This window comes from Triticum dicoccoides, chromosome 3A (genome assembly GCF_002162155.2).
Source record: "Triticum dicoccoides isolate Atlit2015 ecotype Zavitan chromosome 3A, WEW_v2.0, whole genome shotgun sequence".
NCBI lineage: Eukaryota > Viridiplantae > Streptophyta > Magnoliopsida > Poales > Poaceae > Triticum > Triticum dicoccoides.
Window position 1 is genome coordinate 477,653,008 of NC_041384.1, and position 18,643 is coordinate 477,671,650.

Sequence of the window (18,643 nt, forward strand, 5' to 3'; positions counted from 1 at the left end):
CTAATGATGTGATCCCGTTAATCAAATGACAACTCATGTCTATGGTTAGGAAACATAACCATCTTTGATCAACGAGCTAGTCAAGTAGAGTCATACTAGTGACACTCTATTTGTCTATGTATTCACACATGTATCATGTTTCCGGTTAATACAATTCTAGCATGAATAATAAACATTTATCATGATATAAGGAAATAAATAATAACTTTATTATTGCCTCTAGGGCATATTTCCTTCAGAGACTCCTCTAAAATGTTTGGAATATGGTGAGTGAAGTCAGCTATTTTCTCCGTAGTGTGGTTGAGCTATCTTAGAGTATGTATTTCGCTTGTTCATCAAGTGAAAGTTAAGACTTTGTGCTGGTCTTTGACTGTTATGTCATGTTGTGTTGTGTTGTATTATGTTTTGTACATGCTCTAAGTGTTGTTTATTTCTTCAAGGTAGGCCCTATGTGTGGCGATGAGATCTGATGTTGAAAGTGCTTAGTGGCAGCGCGCGTTGTCTGGATACATGTATCTTTTGATCAGATGTTGAATTGAAACCCCGTGATGTTAGTGTGGGTCATGGCAAGCCCCTTTTGCCTACAACTCTGAATTGTATATTTTAATCAGGGGTTCAACCCTTGTTGTCATGTACTCTGAACTGTATATTTTAATTAGGAGTACCTGTTAGTATGTTGTGTATGTTTGATGTGCACCATTTCAGTTGTCAGCAAACCAAATATCAAGGTGACAAGCAGAAACTACCGAATACACAGTACAAATGCCACGGATAATGCAAGATAAACCCATTTTATTTTTTATTTTTGGTCCAACTCAATACAACACAAGGTTTGAACATGTCTGTGTCGTTTGGTTGACTGCAAAATTTTATATATAAAAAAGGAAAAGTGTGACCTGTGTTGAAAAACAAGCTGAGTATATATATAAAAAATCTTTTGAGAGCACTTAACGTTGTCTCTTTTACTGGGAAGCATCAATGTACCATTTTGCATGACTTTTTTCATAGCAGACTCTAAAAATGAACCGGTACAAACAAGGTTTCTTTTTTCTGTTTTTATTTTACTGTTCGTCCCAAAATACCTTCTCTTGGAGTCTTCACTTTTTCTCTTTTCAAGATGAAGTTGGAGCCTACCCCGCTCTACTGAAATTTGTTTTTTCGTTCTTTCTCTGTTGCGAGCAGACATTATAGACAGAAAATAGTTGCTACACGTTGGCAGTGCAGAATTTCATCATCTGTCATGTACTCTCTACATTGATTGTAATAACATCTTATATTATAGGACGAAGAGAGTACAATACTACTGATCCCTTTAAATGAGCTTTTCGCAAAGCACATAGTCGATAGTTCCTTCCGAAAAAAAGGAAAAAATAGGTCAGAACTTTCATTTTTCATTCATTCCCTGTACAGCGTGGTAGTCCTTCCTAAAACATGAGCACAAGTCATGTGCCGTTTGACGGTTTTATGTGTGATGACGATTGCAGCTGCTTGTTAGGTGGTCTAGCTTCTACTGCATTCACCGGTTGATGTTTATGTTACTTACCATCTAATTAAACAGTTGGCCCAGGACTGAGGTGTTTTTGTGCAAAATTTGTATAAGGTACGTTGACAGGGAGATAAATCAACAATATCAGTCAGACATTCAGCCATTTAGAGGGTAACCATGCAGAAGGTCAGGACATTTTCATCAACATCCATCATGGTCATCTGATGATCTGGAAAAGGGAGTACATGTGATGATCAGCGGAAGGCAACACCTGCAAGCACATCTTCTGCTACATATGTAACTTGCGACGATCATGTCGGCTGCTCAGTCCTTCACAAGGCTCGATTATTATGCAGACACCACTACATTTACATGGCTGTTCTGAACCTGATGAGAATCAAGTGTGAACAGCCCGAAAGCAAAAGGCTAAGGGGGTATACAGAAACACGCCAACACACACCCCATACATCAGATTATCGGAAGTAGACCTATTAGCATATACACATACAGCTCTTGCAGACGACTGAAGAAACAAAAAAAGTAGGAGTGCCGTTCTTGCAAGGGAAGCAGACTAGCGGACGAAACTCCAGACATGGTCAGCTAGTTGGGTGAATTATGGGCATGTTAGGTTTTGCCCTTGGTCTTTTTTCTTGATTTCAGGTCAATAACAATGACACTAATGTTGTCCCCGCTCCCTTTCGACAGCGCTAGCCTCACGAGACAATCAGCGGCTGCTTTTGCAGCAGGGTTCATAGTGGGTTCGCTGCCTCCATCAGAATTCGCACCGTCGTTATTATTCTTGTACCACAGAAGGATCTGTCGCCGGGCAACTTTGCATGCGTCCTCATTTGACATGACATCCCAGAGACCATCGCTTGCTAGAATGAGGCAGTCGTCATCTTTTGCCCGAGCAACAATGCTGACTTCTGGCTTTGGAATCAGAAATGGTTTCAGGTATCGGTCACCTGCAAGTAGATAGGATTGGCCATTTCCACTGTAAGTTAATATGCCATAAGAAGCTTCTGATTGATGCTACCCATGCACGGAGTAATTGCTGGTTTAACTGCTTATGTCAATTAAATTTCATATATAACAGAAAGAACAGAGTTTTGTCCCAAGTTTTAAAAATAAAAGCATTCAGACAGTAGCAGCTATAACAAGTGCAACTAATATCCAGTATTACTATTACCCATGGTGGCACATTCACAACTACCAGAGCCAGTTGCACAAATAGTAGCATAAGTATACAGGGTACCTTTGTTCCTTCAATAAGGGGGACTTTTTACTTTTGCCTCCTTAAGTACATCAGTATCCTAATCCAAATACTTTGACAGGATCATATTTAAGTTCACTGACAACTTTGTCCCCATCCCCAAATTTTTCCAGGAATGGAACCACAACATAATCGAGGAACACAGACTAAACCTAAAACATGACTTTTGTCCGATGAAAACATGCTGTTGGCAGCAGTTGCAAGTCGCCAGTATATGAAACAGAGCATTACCTTAGGGTTATAATTTACCGCCTGAAATGAGCTAATGTAATAATGTGACAGCATGTGATCTCGTAAATTGGAACAGCATCTGGAAGAAACATCTGACCTCATAATAAAATGCATATGCATGCCAACATAATTTGTAAAGAAAAAAATATCCAACTAAGAATTATGATGGAAATTGTGACACAAATTCAGTTTAATGTTTGACATAATGGTCCAGTACCAAAGACTTAGGAGTATTGCAAAATATTAAGATGATGGTAACTGGCTTTTCTTCTTTTTGACAATACGAGGATTGATGGTTTGATATAGGCTCCTAGTGGTTCAGGTATCATCACTTACTGACATCCCAAACATATGCAGAAATATGCCGATATGGCCATAGACCTACAACTATCTCCTACTATGGATATTTGGCTGAACCAAATAAATTAATGCCATATATGCTGAACAGTTTTACAACATGTCCTTGTACAAGCTTACTTTTTGTGACACTTTTTTTTGTCCTAAGTTCCTAGCTTACAGAGAGATGCATCCTGGAGTTGCTAAAGTGCATTGTTCTAGAGCTCATGATAATAAATTAATAATAGTCATGTTGGGACTCGTGGTCAAAAAGTAACAAAAACATCTTAAGACCTTAATTGCATTCCAAAATGGCTTTACAGCTTGCTTGACATCATCAATAATTTTGCCCAGATAATAAGCTTGGGCGTGCAAAACCAGAAAACTTACCGATTGACCGTGACATTGCGAGAATACCAGAGACACGATAACCATTCCAGTCAATGACCTTCCCACCAGCGGCCTCAATCCTGGCACGCTCATCTTTCCTATCAGGCTAGAACACGCAAGCATAATCAGATACAATTTGCCTCAACTTATAAACTTAGCTGAACAGTAAAGTCCAGTACGTACTTTGTGATCGACGGACAGAGCAATCGGCTCCTTCCCACGGCAGAGCACCACGCGTGAATCTCCACAATTTGCAGTTATGACATGAGAAGAGCAGACAATGGCAACAACGGCGGTGGAACCGACGTTATCAGCAGCAATAGGCTCCGGACGGAGCTCCGTGGCGCCATTGGAAAACCTGATGGCTTTCCCCGACACCTCCTCGTCTACCTTCTGGAAACAATCACCAAAAACCTTCTCCCATGGTTCTTTCACGTCCACCTCCCCTACTTCCCCCAATTCCTCCAACCCCCTGCCAGCTTTCAGCACCTCTCTTAACACAACGTGGATCTTATCCCGGCAGTAGTTCGCGACCTGGAAAGACATGATCAAGCATGAGCAAGAGCGCCTCGCCTCAAGACTAAGGCCCTGTTTGGAATGTCGTTTCTACTTTGAATACGCTTGTAAAAGTTACAGGCCACCATCCGTCGTTTTCATTTCCCCCTGCAAATCGCTCCTGGCCGGTAAGATACACCCGTAAGAAAAATACACTTGTATATGTTTACACCGATTCCAAGCGCGGCCTAATGTGTTTCGTCTGGGCCAGGAGTCACAAGAGAAGATAACCTCACCTCCGAGCCGCCGTGTCCATCGTACACGCCGAAGAGGTGCGCCGGAAGCCGGAGCTCCGCGGCGTCGAAGTCACCCCCGATCCCGTCCAGCTCACGGCTGCTCGCGAGCATCCGCGCCGGCAGGGCAGCGAAGCGCGGCACGGCGGCGCACGCGTCCTCCATCTCCGCGGCGCGGCCGCGCGCCGCGGCGCAGCCCCACAGCGGCACGCACTCCATAAGGTACACGCTCCTCTTAGCGCACCCGTCCCCCGCGGCACGCGCCCTGCTCCCGAGATCCGGCGGCCTCTCGATCCCGCCGGCGCATTCCGCCGAGCACCCCCCGCGCGCGGCGGTCCCCTCCCCGGCGAACACCGCAGTCGCCATCACTAGCTCACGGCAGTATCAACAGCCCCAAACCACACCAGCGCCCGCCGCACCACGCGCCTGAGCAGCCCACCGCCGTGTCAGCCAGGGAGAGCGCGAGCCGTGGCCTCCTGTGCGAGAATCAAGGGGGCAGCAATGGAGAAAGAGAGAGAGCGCGCGAGGGAAAGTAAAGAGAGAGTGGTGACGAGGAGGGTTGGTGCTGGGCCGGGGAGTACGTGTACCGGGTGGGCGCGGGGGCGTGGGAAGCTGCGAGTGGCGGACGACGGCGTTGTGTGTTCGGGGCAGGAGGAGCGGATGCGGGTGAGGGAGCAAGGCACGAGGTACAAGGAAGCGAGGTGGTGGAACGCGATTGGGCGCGCCGGGGAGAACAGGTGTCGCGTCTAGACGCTGCTGCCGCTGGGTCTGGATGGAGTCGAGTGGAGTGGACCTGATGGGTGGGTCTGTTGCTCACTCGTGATTTTGGTGTCTGCTATGCTACTTGCCTACTTGCACCGTTCCATGGCTAAGGCCGTCTCCAGCGCACGACCCCAAATTATCCGGAGCTGTCAGTTTAGAGTTAAACGGACATATGAAACATCCCAACACGCGATTCTATCCGTAAAAAATGTCTTTTTCTCGTCTGGCTCGCCTCATTCTGGGCGTAAACTTGATATGTCTTTGCGTCTGAAACGGACACAAACGGACAATTTTGCGTCGTCCTCGTCGGGGGCGTGTCCTCTACATGTGACCCCCTGGCCCGCCTGTCATTGAAACAAGAGGGGCCCGCCTGCCCACCCACTCATCCCTCTCTCTCCTCTTTTCTCTACTTTTCCCAACCATGCCGGCTCCGGGCTCTAGCACGGCAATGCCACCACCAGCACCCGCCGGCCCCGGTACTCTCGGGGCTGCTCGGCTGACAGAGAGCACGGCGGATGGAGGTGTGGCGAGATGCGGGCACGGTGCACAGCGAGCCGAAGCGAGATGCTGCGGTGCGACGGAGACGGGGGCAAGCTGAAGGAAATATGCCCTAGAGGCAATAATAAAGTTGTTATTTATATTTCCTTATATCATGATAAATGTTCATGCTAGAATTGTATTAACCGAAAACTTAGTATATGTGTGAGTACATAGACAAAACAGAGTGTCCCTAGTATAACTCTACTTGACTAGCTCGTTAATCAAAGATGGTTAAGTTTCCTGACCATAGACATGTGTTGTCATTTGATGACCAGGATCACATCATTAGAGAATGATGTGATGGACAAGACCCATCCACTAGTAGAGAAAGGGTCAAATGTTTAGCTCATTAATCTCGGTTTGTATTTGAGCCAACACTAATATGACCAATAGTGCCGGTTCCAACGGCTAGGCGCGCGGCGCTCATTAGTACCGGTTCCTGGCGAACCTTTAGTACCGGTTCGTGCCACGAACCGGTACTAAAGAGGTGGTGGCCTTTAGTACGGGTTGGTGGCTCCAACCCGTACTAAAGACCCCCCTTTAGGGCGTGTTCGGAAGCCCTCTGGCTTCTGAAATCCTCGTATCCAGCCTCGGAGTCCAGCCGAACGGTTCCAATCCTGGTTATTGGGCCGAGAAGCTGGCTCTCCACTACGTGCAAAATTGACGGAGTGGCGGAGCTAGGAAAAGCTGGCTCCACGAAAACTGGGAAGCGAGAGTTGGATCAATTTACAACTGATTGCCACCGCGAAGTGACCGTAGGTACCGCTTCGAGGCAACGCTCGTCTCCTCCCTCGAGTCGATGCACTGCTCCCCCGTTCCCCTCCACGCCCGCGACGAACCCTAGCGTGCCGCCACAACCATCCAACCGGCGCGAGAACCAGCGACCGCCCTCCCCACCACCGCGCTCGCCCTCCTCCGCCTCCCTTCTGACCGCAACTCGACCCCGCCGTCCCCGACCGGAGCTCTTCCCCGCCGTCCCCGACCGGAGCTCTTCCCCGCCGTCCCCGACCGGAGCTCTTCCTCGCCGTCCCCGACACGAGCTCTTCCCCGCCGCTCCGACCAGAGATCGACCCCGCCATCCCCAACCATCGGAGCACGCAGGCTGCGTCGACGAGCTTGTCCCCGACCTCCTTCTCTGTCTCCTCGAGTACCTCGTCCGTGTCTTGAAAAAAATAATTGAATTCATGTCACAGTAGCCCACGTATGCCCAGGCCAAAGAGAAAGGAGGCCTGCTAAAATGGGCCGAATAAGCACTTTCTGGCCTTTTGGCCTCGTCGATCGCTGGCTGCGAGAAGCTGCCGCACCGAACAGATCGGTAGTTCCAGGAGTTTACGTGAGAAGCTGGCGGCTGGATCTGGGCCACGGATTTGAGGATTTTGCAAACGTGGGCAACTACCGAACACGCCCTTAGTACCGGTTGGAGGCACCAACCAGTACTAAAGGTGGTGGCCTTTAGTACGGGTTGGTGGCTCCAACCGGTACTAAAGACCCCCCCTTTAGTACCGGTTGGAGCCACCAACCGGTATTAAAGATGGTGCGCTGCCACCCGCAGTGCATAATGTTTAGTCCCACCTTGCTAGTTGAGAGGAGCTCGCACCGGTTTATGAGCCCCGCCGCGGCTACCGTGTCGAGCTCCTGTCTAAGCAGGCCTTTGTGGGCCTATTGCAAGTCTTCTGCCCTGTGGGGCCTACTAGGCCGTACGGGCCTGCATCCTGGCCCAACTAGAGGTTGGGTTTCTAGTCGTATGCAGGCCGTGCCGGCCCAGTAGGCGGGTTGTTTTTACTTTATTTCAAAAAAAAACCCGGTACTAAAGGTCCCTCAGACCACGGCGCGCCTCGTGCCATGTGGTGGGCCTTTGGTCCCGGTTCATGTTGAATCGGGACTAAAGGGGGGACCTTTAGTCCCCACTCTTTAGTGCCGGTTCCAGAACCGGTACTAAAGGTCCTTACGAACCGGTACTAAAAGTCGTTTTTCTACTAGTGATCCGTTAGCTTAGCATAATGATCGTTAAGTTTTATTGCTATTGCTTTCTTCATAACTTATACATATCCCTCTCACTATGCGATTATGCAACTCCCGAATATCGGAGGAACACCTTGTGTGCTATCAAACGTCACAATGTAATTGGGTGATCATAAAGGTGCTCTACAGGTGTCTCTGAAGGTATTTGTTGGGTTGGCATACATCAAGATTAGGATTTGTCACTCCGAGTATCGGAGAGGTATATCTGGGCCCTCTCGGTAATGCACATCACTATAAGCCTTGCAAGCAATGTAACTAATGAGTTAGTTGCGGGATGATGCATTACAGAACGAGTAAAGAGACTTGCCGGTAACGAGATTGAACTAGGTATGATGATACCGATGATTGAATCTCGGGCAAGTAACATACCGATGACAAAGGGAATAACGTATGTTGTTATTGCGGTTTGACCGATAAAGATCTTCGTAGAATATGTAGGAACCAATATGAGCATCCAGGTTCCGCTATTGGTTATTGACCGGAGATGTGTCTCGATCATGTCTACATAGTTCTCGAACCCGTAGGGTCCGCACGCTTAACGTTTGATGACGATTTGTATTATGAGTTATGTGTTTTGGTGACCAAAGTTTGTTCGAAGTCCCGGATGAGATCATGGACATGATGAGGAGTCACGAAGTGGTTGAGAGGTAAAGATTCATATATTGGAAGGTAGTATTCGGACATCGGAATGTTTCTGAGTGATTCGGGTATTTTACGGAGTACCGAGGGGTTACCAGAACCCCCTGGGGAAAGATATGTTGGGGAGCGCAGTAATTTCAAAAAAAATCCTACGCACACGCAAGATCCGTCTAGGTGATGCATAGCAACGAGAGGGGAGAGTATGTCTACGTACCCTCATAGACCGTAAGCGAAAGCGTTATGACAACGCGGTTGATGTAGTTGTACGTCTTCACGATCCGAACGATCCTAGCACCAAAGGTACGACACCTCTGCGATCTGCACACGTTCAGCTCGGTGGCGTTCCACGAACTCTTGATCCAACTGAGTGTCGGGGCAGAGCTTCGTCGGCACGATGGCGTGATGACGGTGATGATGAAGTTACCGACGCAGGGCTTCGCCTAAGCACTACAACAATATGACCGAGGTGAAAATCTGTGGAGGGGGGCACCGCACACGGCTAAGATATCAACTTGTGTGTGTATGGGGTGCCCCCTCCCCCGTATATAAAGGAGTGGAAGAGGGGGAGAGTCGGCCCCTCTATGGCGCGCCCAAGGGGAGTCCTACTCCCACCGGGAGTAGGATTCCCCCGCTTACCTAGTTGGATTAGGAGAGGAATGAAGGGGGAGAGAGGGGGAAGGAAAGGGGGGCACCCAATTCGGATTGGGCTTGGGGGGGGGGGTCGAGCCCCCTCCTAGGCTCCCTTCTCCTCTCTCCCACTATGACCCAATAAGGCACGTATACTTTCCCGGGGGTTCCGGTAACCTCCCGGTACTCCGGTATATGCCCGAACTAACTCGGAACCATTCCGATGTCCAAATATAGGCTTCCAATATATCGATCTTTATGTCTTGACCATTCAGAGACTCCTCGTCATGTCCGTGATCATATCCGGGACTCCGAACTACCTTCGGTACATCAAAACACATAAACTCATAATACCGATCGTCACCGAATGTTAAGCGTACGGACCCTACGGGTTCGAGAACTATGTAGACATGACCGAGACTCATCTCCGGTCAATAACCAATAGCGGAACCTGGATGCTCATATTGGTTCCTACATATTCTACGAAGATCTTTATCGGTTAAACCGCATAACATCATACGTTGTTCCCTTTGTCATCGGTATGTTACTTGCCTGAGATTCAATCATCGGTATCCCAATGCCTAGTTCAATATCGTTACCGGCAAGTCTCTTTACTCGTTCCGTAATGCTACATCCCGTAACTAACACATTAGATACATTGCTTGCAAGGCTTATAGTGATGTGCATTACCGAGAGGGCCCAGAGATACCTCTCCAAAACACGGAGTGACAAATCCTAATCTCGATCTATGCCAACTCAACAAACACCATCAGAGACACCTGTAGAGCATCTTTATAGTCACCCAGTTACGTTGTGACGTTTGATAGCACACTAAGTGTTCCTTCGGTATTCGGGAGTTGCATAATCTCATAGTCATAGGAACATGTATAAGTTATGGAGAAAGCAATATCAGTAAACTAAACGATCATCGTGCTAAGCTAACGGATGAGTCAAGTCAATCATATCATTCTCTAATGATGTGATCCCGTTAATCAAATGAAAACTCATGTCTATGGTTAGGAAACATAACCATCTTTGATTAACGAGCTAGTCAAGTAGAGGCATACTAGTGACACTTTCTTTGTCTATGTATTCACACATGTACTAAGTTTCCGGTTAATACAATTCTAGCATGAAAAATAAACATTTATCATGATATAAGGAAATATAAATGATAACTTTATTATTGCCTATAGGGCATATTTCCTTCAAGATATGAGCCATATGGGCCATAGGAGGCAGGCTAACCAGCCCACAAGGGGCTGGTGCGCCCCCCAGAAGGGAGGAAGCCTAATTGGTTTAGGGAAGGGGGCGCCACCCCCTTTCCTTCTCCTACTCCCTCTCCTTCCCCCTTTCCACCTCCAAGAGAAGGAAAAGAAGGGGGGCGAATCCTACTAGGACTAGGAGTCCTAGTAGGACTCCCCCCTTGGCGCGCCCCTCCTGGCCGGCTGCCTCCTCCTCTCATACCTTATATATGGGGGCGGGGGCACCCCAAAGGCACATCAATTGTTCTCTTAGCCGTGTGCGGTGCCCCCCTCCATAGTTTACTCCGATCATAGCGTCGTAGTGCTTAGGCAACGCCCTGCATGGATCACATCACCATCACCGTCACCACGCCGTCGTGCTCACGGAACTCTCCCTCGGCCCTCTGCTGGATCAAGAGTTAGAGGGACGTCATCAAGCTGAACATGTGCTTAACTCGGAGGTGCCATACGTTTGGTACTAGATCGGTTGGATCATGAAAACGTTCGACTACATCAACCGCGTTAACCTAACGCTTCTGCTTTCGGTCTATGAGGGTACGTGGACACACTCTCCCTCTCTCGTTGCTATGCATCTCCTAGATAGATCTTGCGTGATCGTAGGAAATGTTTTGAAATTGCCTGCTACGTTCCGCAACAGTGGCATCTGAGCCAGGTCTATGCGTAGATGATATGCACGAGTAGAACACAAAGAGTTGTGGGCGATAATAGTCATACTGCTTACCACCAACGTCTTATTTTGATTCGGCGGTATTGTTGGATGAAGCGGCCTAGACCAACATTACATGACCACGTTCATGAGGCCGGTTCTACCAACGTGCTTTTGCACACAGGTGGCTGGCGGGTGTCTGTTTCTCCAACTTTAGTTGAATCGAATTTGACTACGTCCGGTCCTTGTTGAAGGTTAAAACAACACACTTGACAAAAAATCATTGTGGTTTTGATGCATAGGTAAGGACGGTTCTTGCTAGAAGCCCATAGCAGCCACGTAACACTTGCAACAACAAAGTAGAGGATGTCTAACTTGTTTTTGTAGGGCATGTTGTGATGTGATATGGTCAAGACATGATGATATGTAAATTGTTGTATGAGATGATCATGTTTTGTAAAAGTTATCGGTAATTGGCAGGAGCCTTATGGTTGTCGCTTTATTGTATGAAATGCAATCGCCATGTAATTGCTTTACTTTATCACTAAGCGGTAGCGATAGTCGTAGAAGCAATAGTTGGCGAGATGACAACGACGCTACGATGGAGATCAAGGTGTCAAGCCGGAGACGATGGAGATCATGACGGTGCTTTGGAGATGGAGATCAAAGGCACAAGATGATGATGGCCATATCATGTCACATATTTTGATTGCATGTGATGTTTATCTTTTATGCATCTTATTTTTCTTAGTACGGTGGTAGCATTATAAGATGATCCCTCACTAAATTTCAAGGTATAAGTGTTCTCCCTGAGTATGCACTGTTGCTACAGTTCGTCGTGCCGAGACACCACGTGATGATCGGGTGTGATAAGCTCTATGTTCACATACAACTGGTGCAAGCCAGTTTTGCACGTGCAGAATACTCGGGTTAAACTTCACGAGCCTAGCATATGCAGATATGGCCTCGTAACACTAAGACCGAAAGGTCGAACATGAATCATATAGTAGATATGATCAACATAGAGATGTTCACCATTGAAAACTACTCAATCTCACATGATGATCAGACATGGTTTAGTTGATATGGATCACGTGATCATTTAGATGACTAGAGGGATGTCTATCTAAGTGGGAGTTCTTAAGTAATATGATTAATTGAACTTTAATTTATCATGAACTTAGTCCTGATAATTTTTGCATATCTATGTTGTTGTAGATCAATGGCTCGTGCTACTGTTCCCTTGAATTTTAATGCGTTCCTAGAGAAAGCTAAGTTGAAAGATGATGGTAGCAACTACATGGACTGGGTCTGTAACTTGAGGATTATCCTCATTGCTGACAGAAGAATTACATCATGGAAGCACCGCTAGGTGCAAGACCCACTGTAAGAGCTACTCCGGACGTTATGAACGTCTAGTAGACTAAAGCTGATGGACTTCAAAGACGTTTTTGAACGTCATGGGGCATATGAGATGTTCTTGGAGTTGAAGTTAATATTTCAAGCAAATGCCTGAGTTGAGAGATATGAAGTCTCCAACAAGTTCTATAGCTGCAAAATGGAGGAGAACAGTTATGTTAGTGAACACATACTTAGAATGTCTGGGTACCATAACCACTTAACTCAGCTGGGAATTAATCTTCCTGATGATAGTGTCATTGACAGAGTTCTTCAATCACTGCCACCAAGCTATAAAGGCTTCGTGATGAACTATAACATGCAAGGGATGGAAAAGACAGTCCCTGAGCTCTTCGCAATGCTTAACTGCGGAGGTAGAAATCAAGAAGGAGCATCAAGTGTTGATGGTTAACAAGACCACTAGTTTCAAGAAAAAGGGCAAAGGGAAGAAGGAGAACTTCAAGAAGAATAGCAAACAAATTGTTGCTCCCGGGAAGAAGCCCAAGTCTGGACCTAAGCCTGAAACTGAGTGCTTCTACTGCAAAGGGACTGGTCACTGGAAGCGGAATTGCCCCAAGTATTTCGCGGATAAGAAGGATGGCAAAGTGAAAGGTATATTTGATATACATGTTATTGATGTGTAGCTTACTAATGCTCGTAGTAGTGCCCGGGTATTTGATATTGGTTCTGTTGCTCATATTTGCAACTCGAAGTACGAGCTACGGATTAAACAAAGATTGACTAAGGACGAGGTGACGACGCGCGTTAGGAAATGGTTCCAAGGTCGATGTCATCGCTGATACGTCTCCAACGTATCTATAATTTTTTATTGTTCCATGCTATTTTATTATCAATCTTGGATGTTTTATAATCATTTTATATCATTTTTTGGTACTAACCTATTGACATAGTGCCAGTTGCTATTTTCCCCATGTTTTTACATCGCAGAAAATCAATATCAAACGGAGTCCAAATTCCACGAAACTTTACAAAGATTTTTTATGGGCCAGAAGGAAGGCAATGGGCCCTGATTGCACCTGGGGGTGCCCCAAAAGGGGAACAACCCACCAGGGCATGCCAGGAGGCCCAGGCGCGCCCTGGTGGGTTGTGCCCACCTTGGGTGCCCCCCGGACCACCTCTTTGCTCTATAAATACCCCAAAAATACCAGAACCCTAGGGGAGTCGACGAAATATTCATCCAGCCACCGCAGAGTCCAGAACCACCAGATCCAATCTAGACACCATCTCGGATGGGGTTCACCACCTCCATTGGTGCCTATCCGATGATGCGTGCGTAGTTCTTTGTAGACCTTCGGGTCCGTAGTTAGTAGCTAGATGGCTTCATCTCTCTCTCTCTCTCTCTCTTGATTCTCAATGCAATGATCTCTTGGAGATCCATATGATGTAACTCTTTTGTGGTGTGTTTGTTGGGATCGATGAACTTCGAGTTTATGATCAGATCTATGTTCTTATATCCATGAAAGTATTTGAGTTTCTTTGATCTCTTTTATGCATGATCTCTTATAGCCTCATATTTCTTCTATGATATTTGGGTTTTGTTTGGCCAACTTGATCTATTTATCTTGCAATGGGAAGAGGTGCCCGGTAGTGGGTTCGATCTTACAGTGCTTGATCCTAGTGACAGAAAGGGAACCGACATGTATGTATCGTTGCTACTAAGGATAAAAAGACGAGATCTATATCTACCGCCATATAGATAAACGGATCTTGTCTACATCATGTCATCATTCTTATTGCATTACTCTGTTTTTCCATGAACTTAATACACTAGATGCATGCTGGATAGCGGTCAATGTGTGGAGTAATAGTAGTAGATGCAGGCAGGAGTCGGTCTACTAATCTTGGACGTGATGCCTATGTAATGATCATTGCCTGGATATTGTCATAATTATTTGAAGTTCTATCAATTGCCAAACAGTAATTTGTTTACCCACCATTTGCTATTTTTCTTAAGAGAAGCCACTAGTGAAACCTACGGCCCCCGGGTCTTCTTTCTCATATATTTGCCTTGCGATCTACTTTCCCTTTGCATTTTTATTCAGATCTATTAAACCAAAAATCCAAAAATACCTTGCTGCAATTTATTTTATTTGGCGTTCGATCTATCGATATTTACAACTTTATCTCCCGTCACTCGCCGTTTCTGGCGCCGTTACCCGAAAGGGATTGAAAACCCCTTTAACACGTTGGGTTGCGAGGTGTTGTTATTTGTGTGCAGGGGCTGTTTACGTTGTGTTGCTTGGTTCTCCTACTGGTTCGATAACCTTGGTTTCATAACTGAGGGAAATACCTACCGTCGCTGTGCTACATCATCCCTCCCTCCAGGGAAATATTGACGTAGTTCCAGCTACCATCAAGGAGAATTTCTGGCGCCGTTGCCGGGGAGGATCTTCAACTTATACCAAGTTCCTAATCACAAACCTCATCTCCTTGCAATTTATATTATTTTCCATTTGCCTCTCATTTTCCTCTCCCCCACTTCACAAAAAATTGTCGTTTTATTCGCCCCTCTTGTTCCGTTCGCCGTTTTCTCGTAGGATCTATCCTTTGCTTGCAATCATGAGTGATTTCGGAATGGCACCAACAGATGATGGCCTGACTCCTAAGATTGGACGTACATGCAATCTGGATGCTAAAAGTTTTATCCTGGGGCAAGGGAACGTTATGGGAAAAGAACGTATCCAAGAATTCTTCAATTGTGTTGGAAATTTGAGTCTTGATGATGCTCCTATACTTAAAACTACTAGATCTTATGCGGATGCTATTTCAACACTAGTTCTGAAACTTGAAAGCAAATTTATCCGCACTCATCCTACTTTGCAAAGATTGTTTTTTGAGCTTCCCGAAATAAAGAATCCTAGAGCCAAAAAGCTAGCCACTCTCGTTCTTATGAACGAGTTTGACTACATAATTCGGGAAGATAGGGAAATCTTTGATTTTTATGGTATGAATCATGAAAAACCTATGATAGACGAAATTCTTTACAATAGTGACTATGCACTAAGGCATTTTCTTGGGGATAATAAGATCTTTGATGAGAATCTTAAAAAGGAGGTCCCCGTTCTAGATATAATCCAACAAAGTTTTTAATAATGTTAATCAACTCTACTCTTGGATTGTAGCGGGAAATCAAAGGAGTTATGATGAAAATCAACTAAGGAATGCTAAAGTTTCTATGGATAATATGTTTAATGTTGTGTTTACAAAACCTTCTAATAAAAATACCCCCAAGAAAATTAAGAACAAGGATTACAAAACTTAGATCCTTGCCTTATGCCTAGCTAAGGGCGTAAAACTATAGCGCTTGTTGGGAGGCAACCTGATACGTCCATTTTGCATCATGCTTTTATATCAATATTTATTGCATTATGGGCTGTTATTACACATTATGTCACAATACTTATGCATATTCTCTCTTATTTTACAAGGTTTACATAAAGAGGGAGAATGCCGGCAGATGGGATTTTGGGATGGAAAAGGAGGAAATATTAGATACCTATTCTACACAACTCCAAAAGTCCTGAAACTTCACGGAAGATGTTTTCCAAATATATAAAATATATTGAGAGCAAGAACTTCACCAGGGCGGCCACACCCTGCCCACGAGGGTGGGGGGCGCGCCCCCTACCTCGTGGGCCCCCTAGTGGCCCTCCGGTGGCCATCTTCTGCTATATGGAGTCTTTCGATGGGAAAAAAATCACAAGCCATCTTCTCGGACGAAACTCCGCCACCACGAGGCGGAACCTTAGCGGAACCAATCTAGGGCTCTGGCGGAGCTATTCTGCCGGGGAAACTTCCCTCCCGGAGGGGGAAATCATCGCCATCGTCATCACCAACGCTCCTCTCATCGGGAGAGGGCAATCTCCATCAACATCTTCATCAGCACCATCTCATCTCAAAACCCTAGTTCATCTCTTGTATCCAATTCTTGTCTCCAAGTCCGGGATTGGTGCTAGTAGGTTGCTAGTAGTGTTAATTACTCCTTGTAGTTGATGCTAGTTGGTTTAATTGATGGAAGATCATATGTTCAGATCCTATATGCATATTAATACCCCTCTGATTATGAACATGTTTATGCTTCGTGAGTAGTTACTTTTGTTCCTGAGGACATGGGAGAAGTCTTGCTATTAGTAGTCATGTGAATTTGGTATTCATTCGATATTTTGATGAGATGTATGTTGTCTCTCCTCTAGTGGTGTTATGTGAACATCGACTACATGACACTTCTCCATTATTTGGGCCTAGAGAAAGGCATTGGGAAGTAATAAGTAGATAATGGGTTGCTAGAGTGACATAAGCTTAAACCCTAGTTTATGCGTTGCTTCGTAAGGGGCTGATTTGGATCCATATGTTTCATGCTGTGGTTAGGTTTACCTTAATACTTTTGTTGTAGTTGCGGATGCTTGCAATAGAGGTTAATAATAAGTGGGATGCTTGTCCAAGTAAGGACAGCACCCAAGCACCGGTCCACCCACATACCAAATTATCAAAGTACTGAACGCGAATCATATGAACGTGATGAAAACTAGCTTGACAATATTCCCATGTGTCCTCGGGAGCGCTTTACATCATATAAGAGTTTGTCCAGGCTTGTCCTTTGCTACAAAAAGGATTGGGCCACCTTGCTGCACCTTATTTACTTTTGTTACTTGTTGCTCGTTACAAATTATCTTATCACAAAACTATCTGTTACCACTTATTTCAGTACTTGCAGAGAATACCTTGCTGGAAACCGCTTATCATTTCCTTCTGCTCCTCGTTGGGTTCGACACTCTTACTTATCGAAAGGACTACGATAGATCCCCTATAATTGTGGGTCATCACAACCCAATGAACAAAATTTATTTTTTCTTTTTCTTTTTGTTCTTGAGTGTTAGCACAATTATGCTACTGTTATGATTGTATTTTTCTTGTTTTAATTAGTGTTTGTGCCAAGTAAAGCCTTTAGGATCTTCTTGGGCAATAGTTGTTTCATCTTGCTGAAAAAGCAGAAACTTTTACGCTCATGAAATTAATTTTTATTTTTTGCCAGAGAGCGATAAAATACCCATTCCAATTGCAGTAGATAAATATACAAATGTCTCAGGTCATCCTAGTTTTTCAGAGTTTTTTGAGTTACAGAAGTATTCAAAATAGTCAGATTGCTATAGACTGTTCTGTTTTGACAGATTCTGTTTTCTTCCTGTTGTGTGCTTATTTTGATGGCTATATGGTTTTCTTTGATGAATTTTGGCCATAGAAAAGTTGGAATATAGTAGATATAATAAAAAAAATATGAATTGGTTTGATACATCACTTATAGTAGTGGTTTATTATTCTTATACTGACGGATCTCATGAAAGCTTTGTTGAGTTTTGTGTGATTGAAGTTTTCAAGTTTTGGGTTATCTTACGATGGATGAAGGAAGGATGTAAGAGCCTAAGCTTGGGGATGCCCCGGCATCCCAAGCTATTAAGAATGAGCAACCAACTAAGCTTGGGGATGCCCCCGAGTGGCATCCCCGCTTTCTTCCAACAACTATCGGTATTTTACTCGAGACTATATTTGTATTCGTCACATGATATGTGTTTTGCTTGGAGCGTCTTGTATGATATGTGTTTTTGCTTGCTTTATTTTGTGTTTTAAGTCATCAATCCTTGCTAGAAACACCTATTTGAGAGAGCCAAAATTATGTCATGACTTGTTAGAATTGCTCTCTATGCTTTACTTAAATCTTTTATGAGCTAGGACTTGCTCTAGTGCTTCACTTATATCTTTTTGAGCACGGTATGCTTAGTATTTTTGAAGAAATGCTCTCTTGCTTCACTTAGATTTATTTGAGAGTTAATAAAATTTTGAAGAAATTTTCTCTTGCTTCACTTAAATTATTTTGAGAGAAAGAAAATTTGTTATGCTCATGATCTTCACTTATATTTGTTCGAGTTTATGAAAAGCAACACATGAAAATTAGTGCCAAAGTGATAGATATCCAAGAAGGATAAAGAAAAAGAAAATGTCATGAAGATCATTGGACAAAATAAACTTGATTCTTAGTAATAGTTTTGAGATATGATGATGTGATATGTGTGTCATCTTGATGAGTAATTATGCTCTAGTAAGAATATTGGTGTTAAGATTTGTGATTCCCTATGCATGCACGAAAGTCAATAATCAAGTAATGAAAATTATATCCTACTTGTGATGCATTATTCGGTGTTAATTATGCTTCATGCTTGCTTA

General features: G+C 44.8%; 1 protein-coding gene across 2 annotated transcripts; it reads right to left on the bottom strand.

Annotated features, from left to right (window-relative positions):
* Positions 1-1,784: 1,784 nt before the first annotated feature.
* Positions 1,785-5,174, bottom strand: LOC119268654 (protein phosphatase 2C 50-like). 2 transcript variants are annotated; one of them, XM_037550337.1, is made up of 5 exons: positions 4,508-5,174; positions 4,327-4,392; positions 3,900-4,250; positions 3,717-3,822; positions 1,785-2,451 (listed from the first exon to the last, which is right to left on the bottom strand). In XM_037550337.1, exons 1-5 carry the CDS (start codon positions 4,868-4,870, stop codon positions 2,111-2,113), a joined length of 1,227 nt encoding a protein of 408 aa, XP_037406234.1. In that variant the 5' UTR covers positions 4,871-5,174; the 3' UTR covers positions 1,785-2,110. The 2 variants fall into 2 exon arrangements, with proteins under 2 accessions (XP_037406234.1, XP_037406235.1); XM_037550338.1 differs by lacking the exon at positions 4,327-4,392 and having other exon boundaries at positions 4,508-5,171.
* Positions 5,175-18,643: the final 13,469 nt, after the last annotated feature.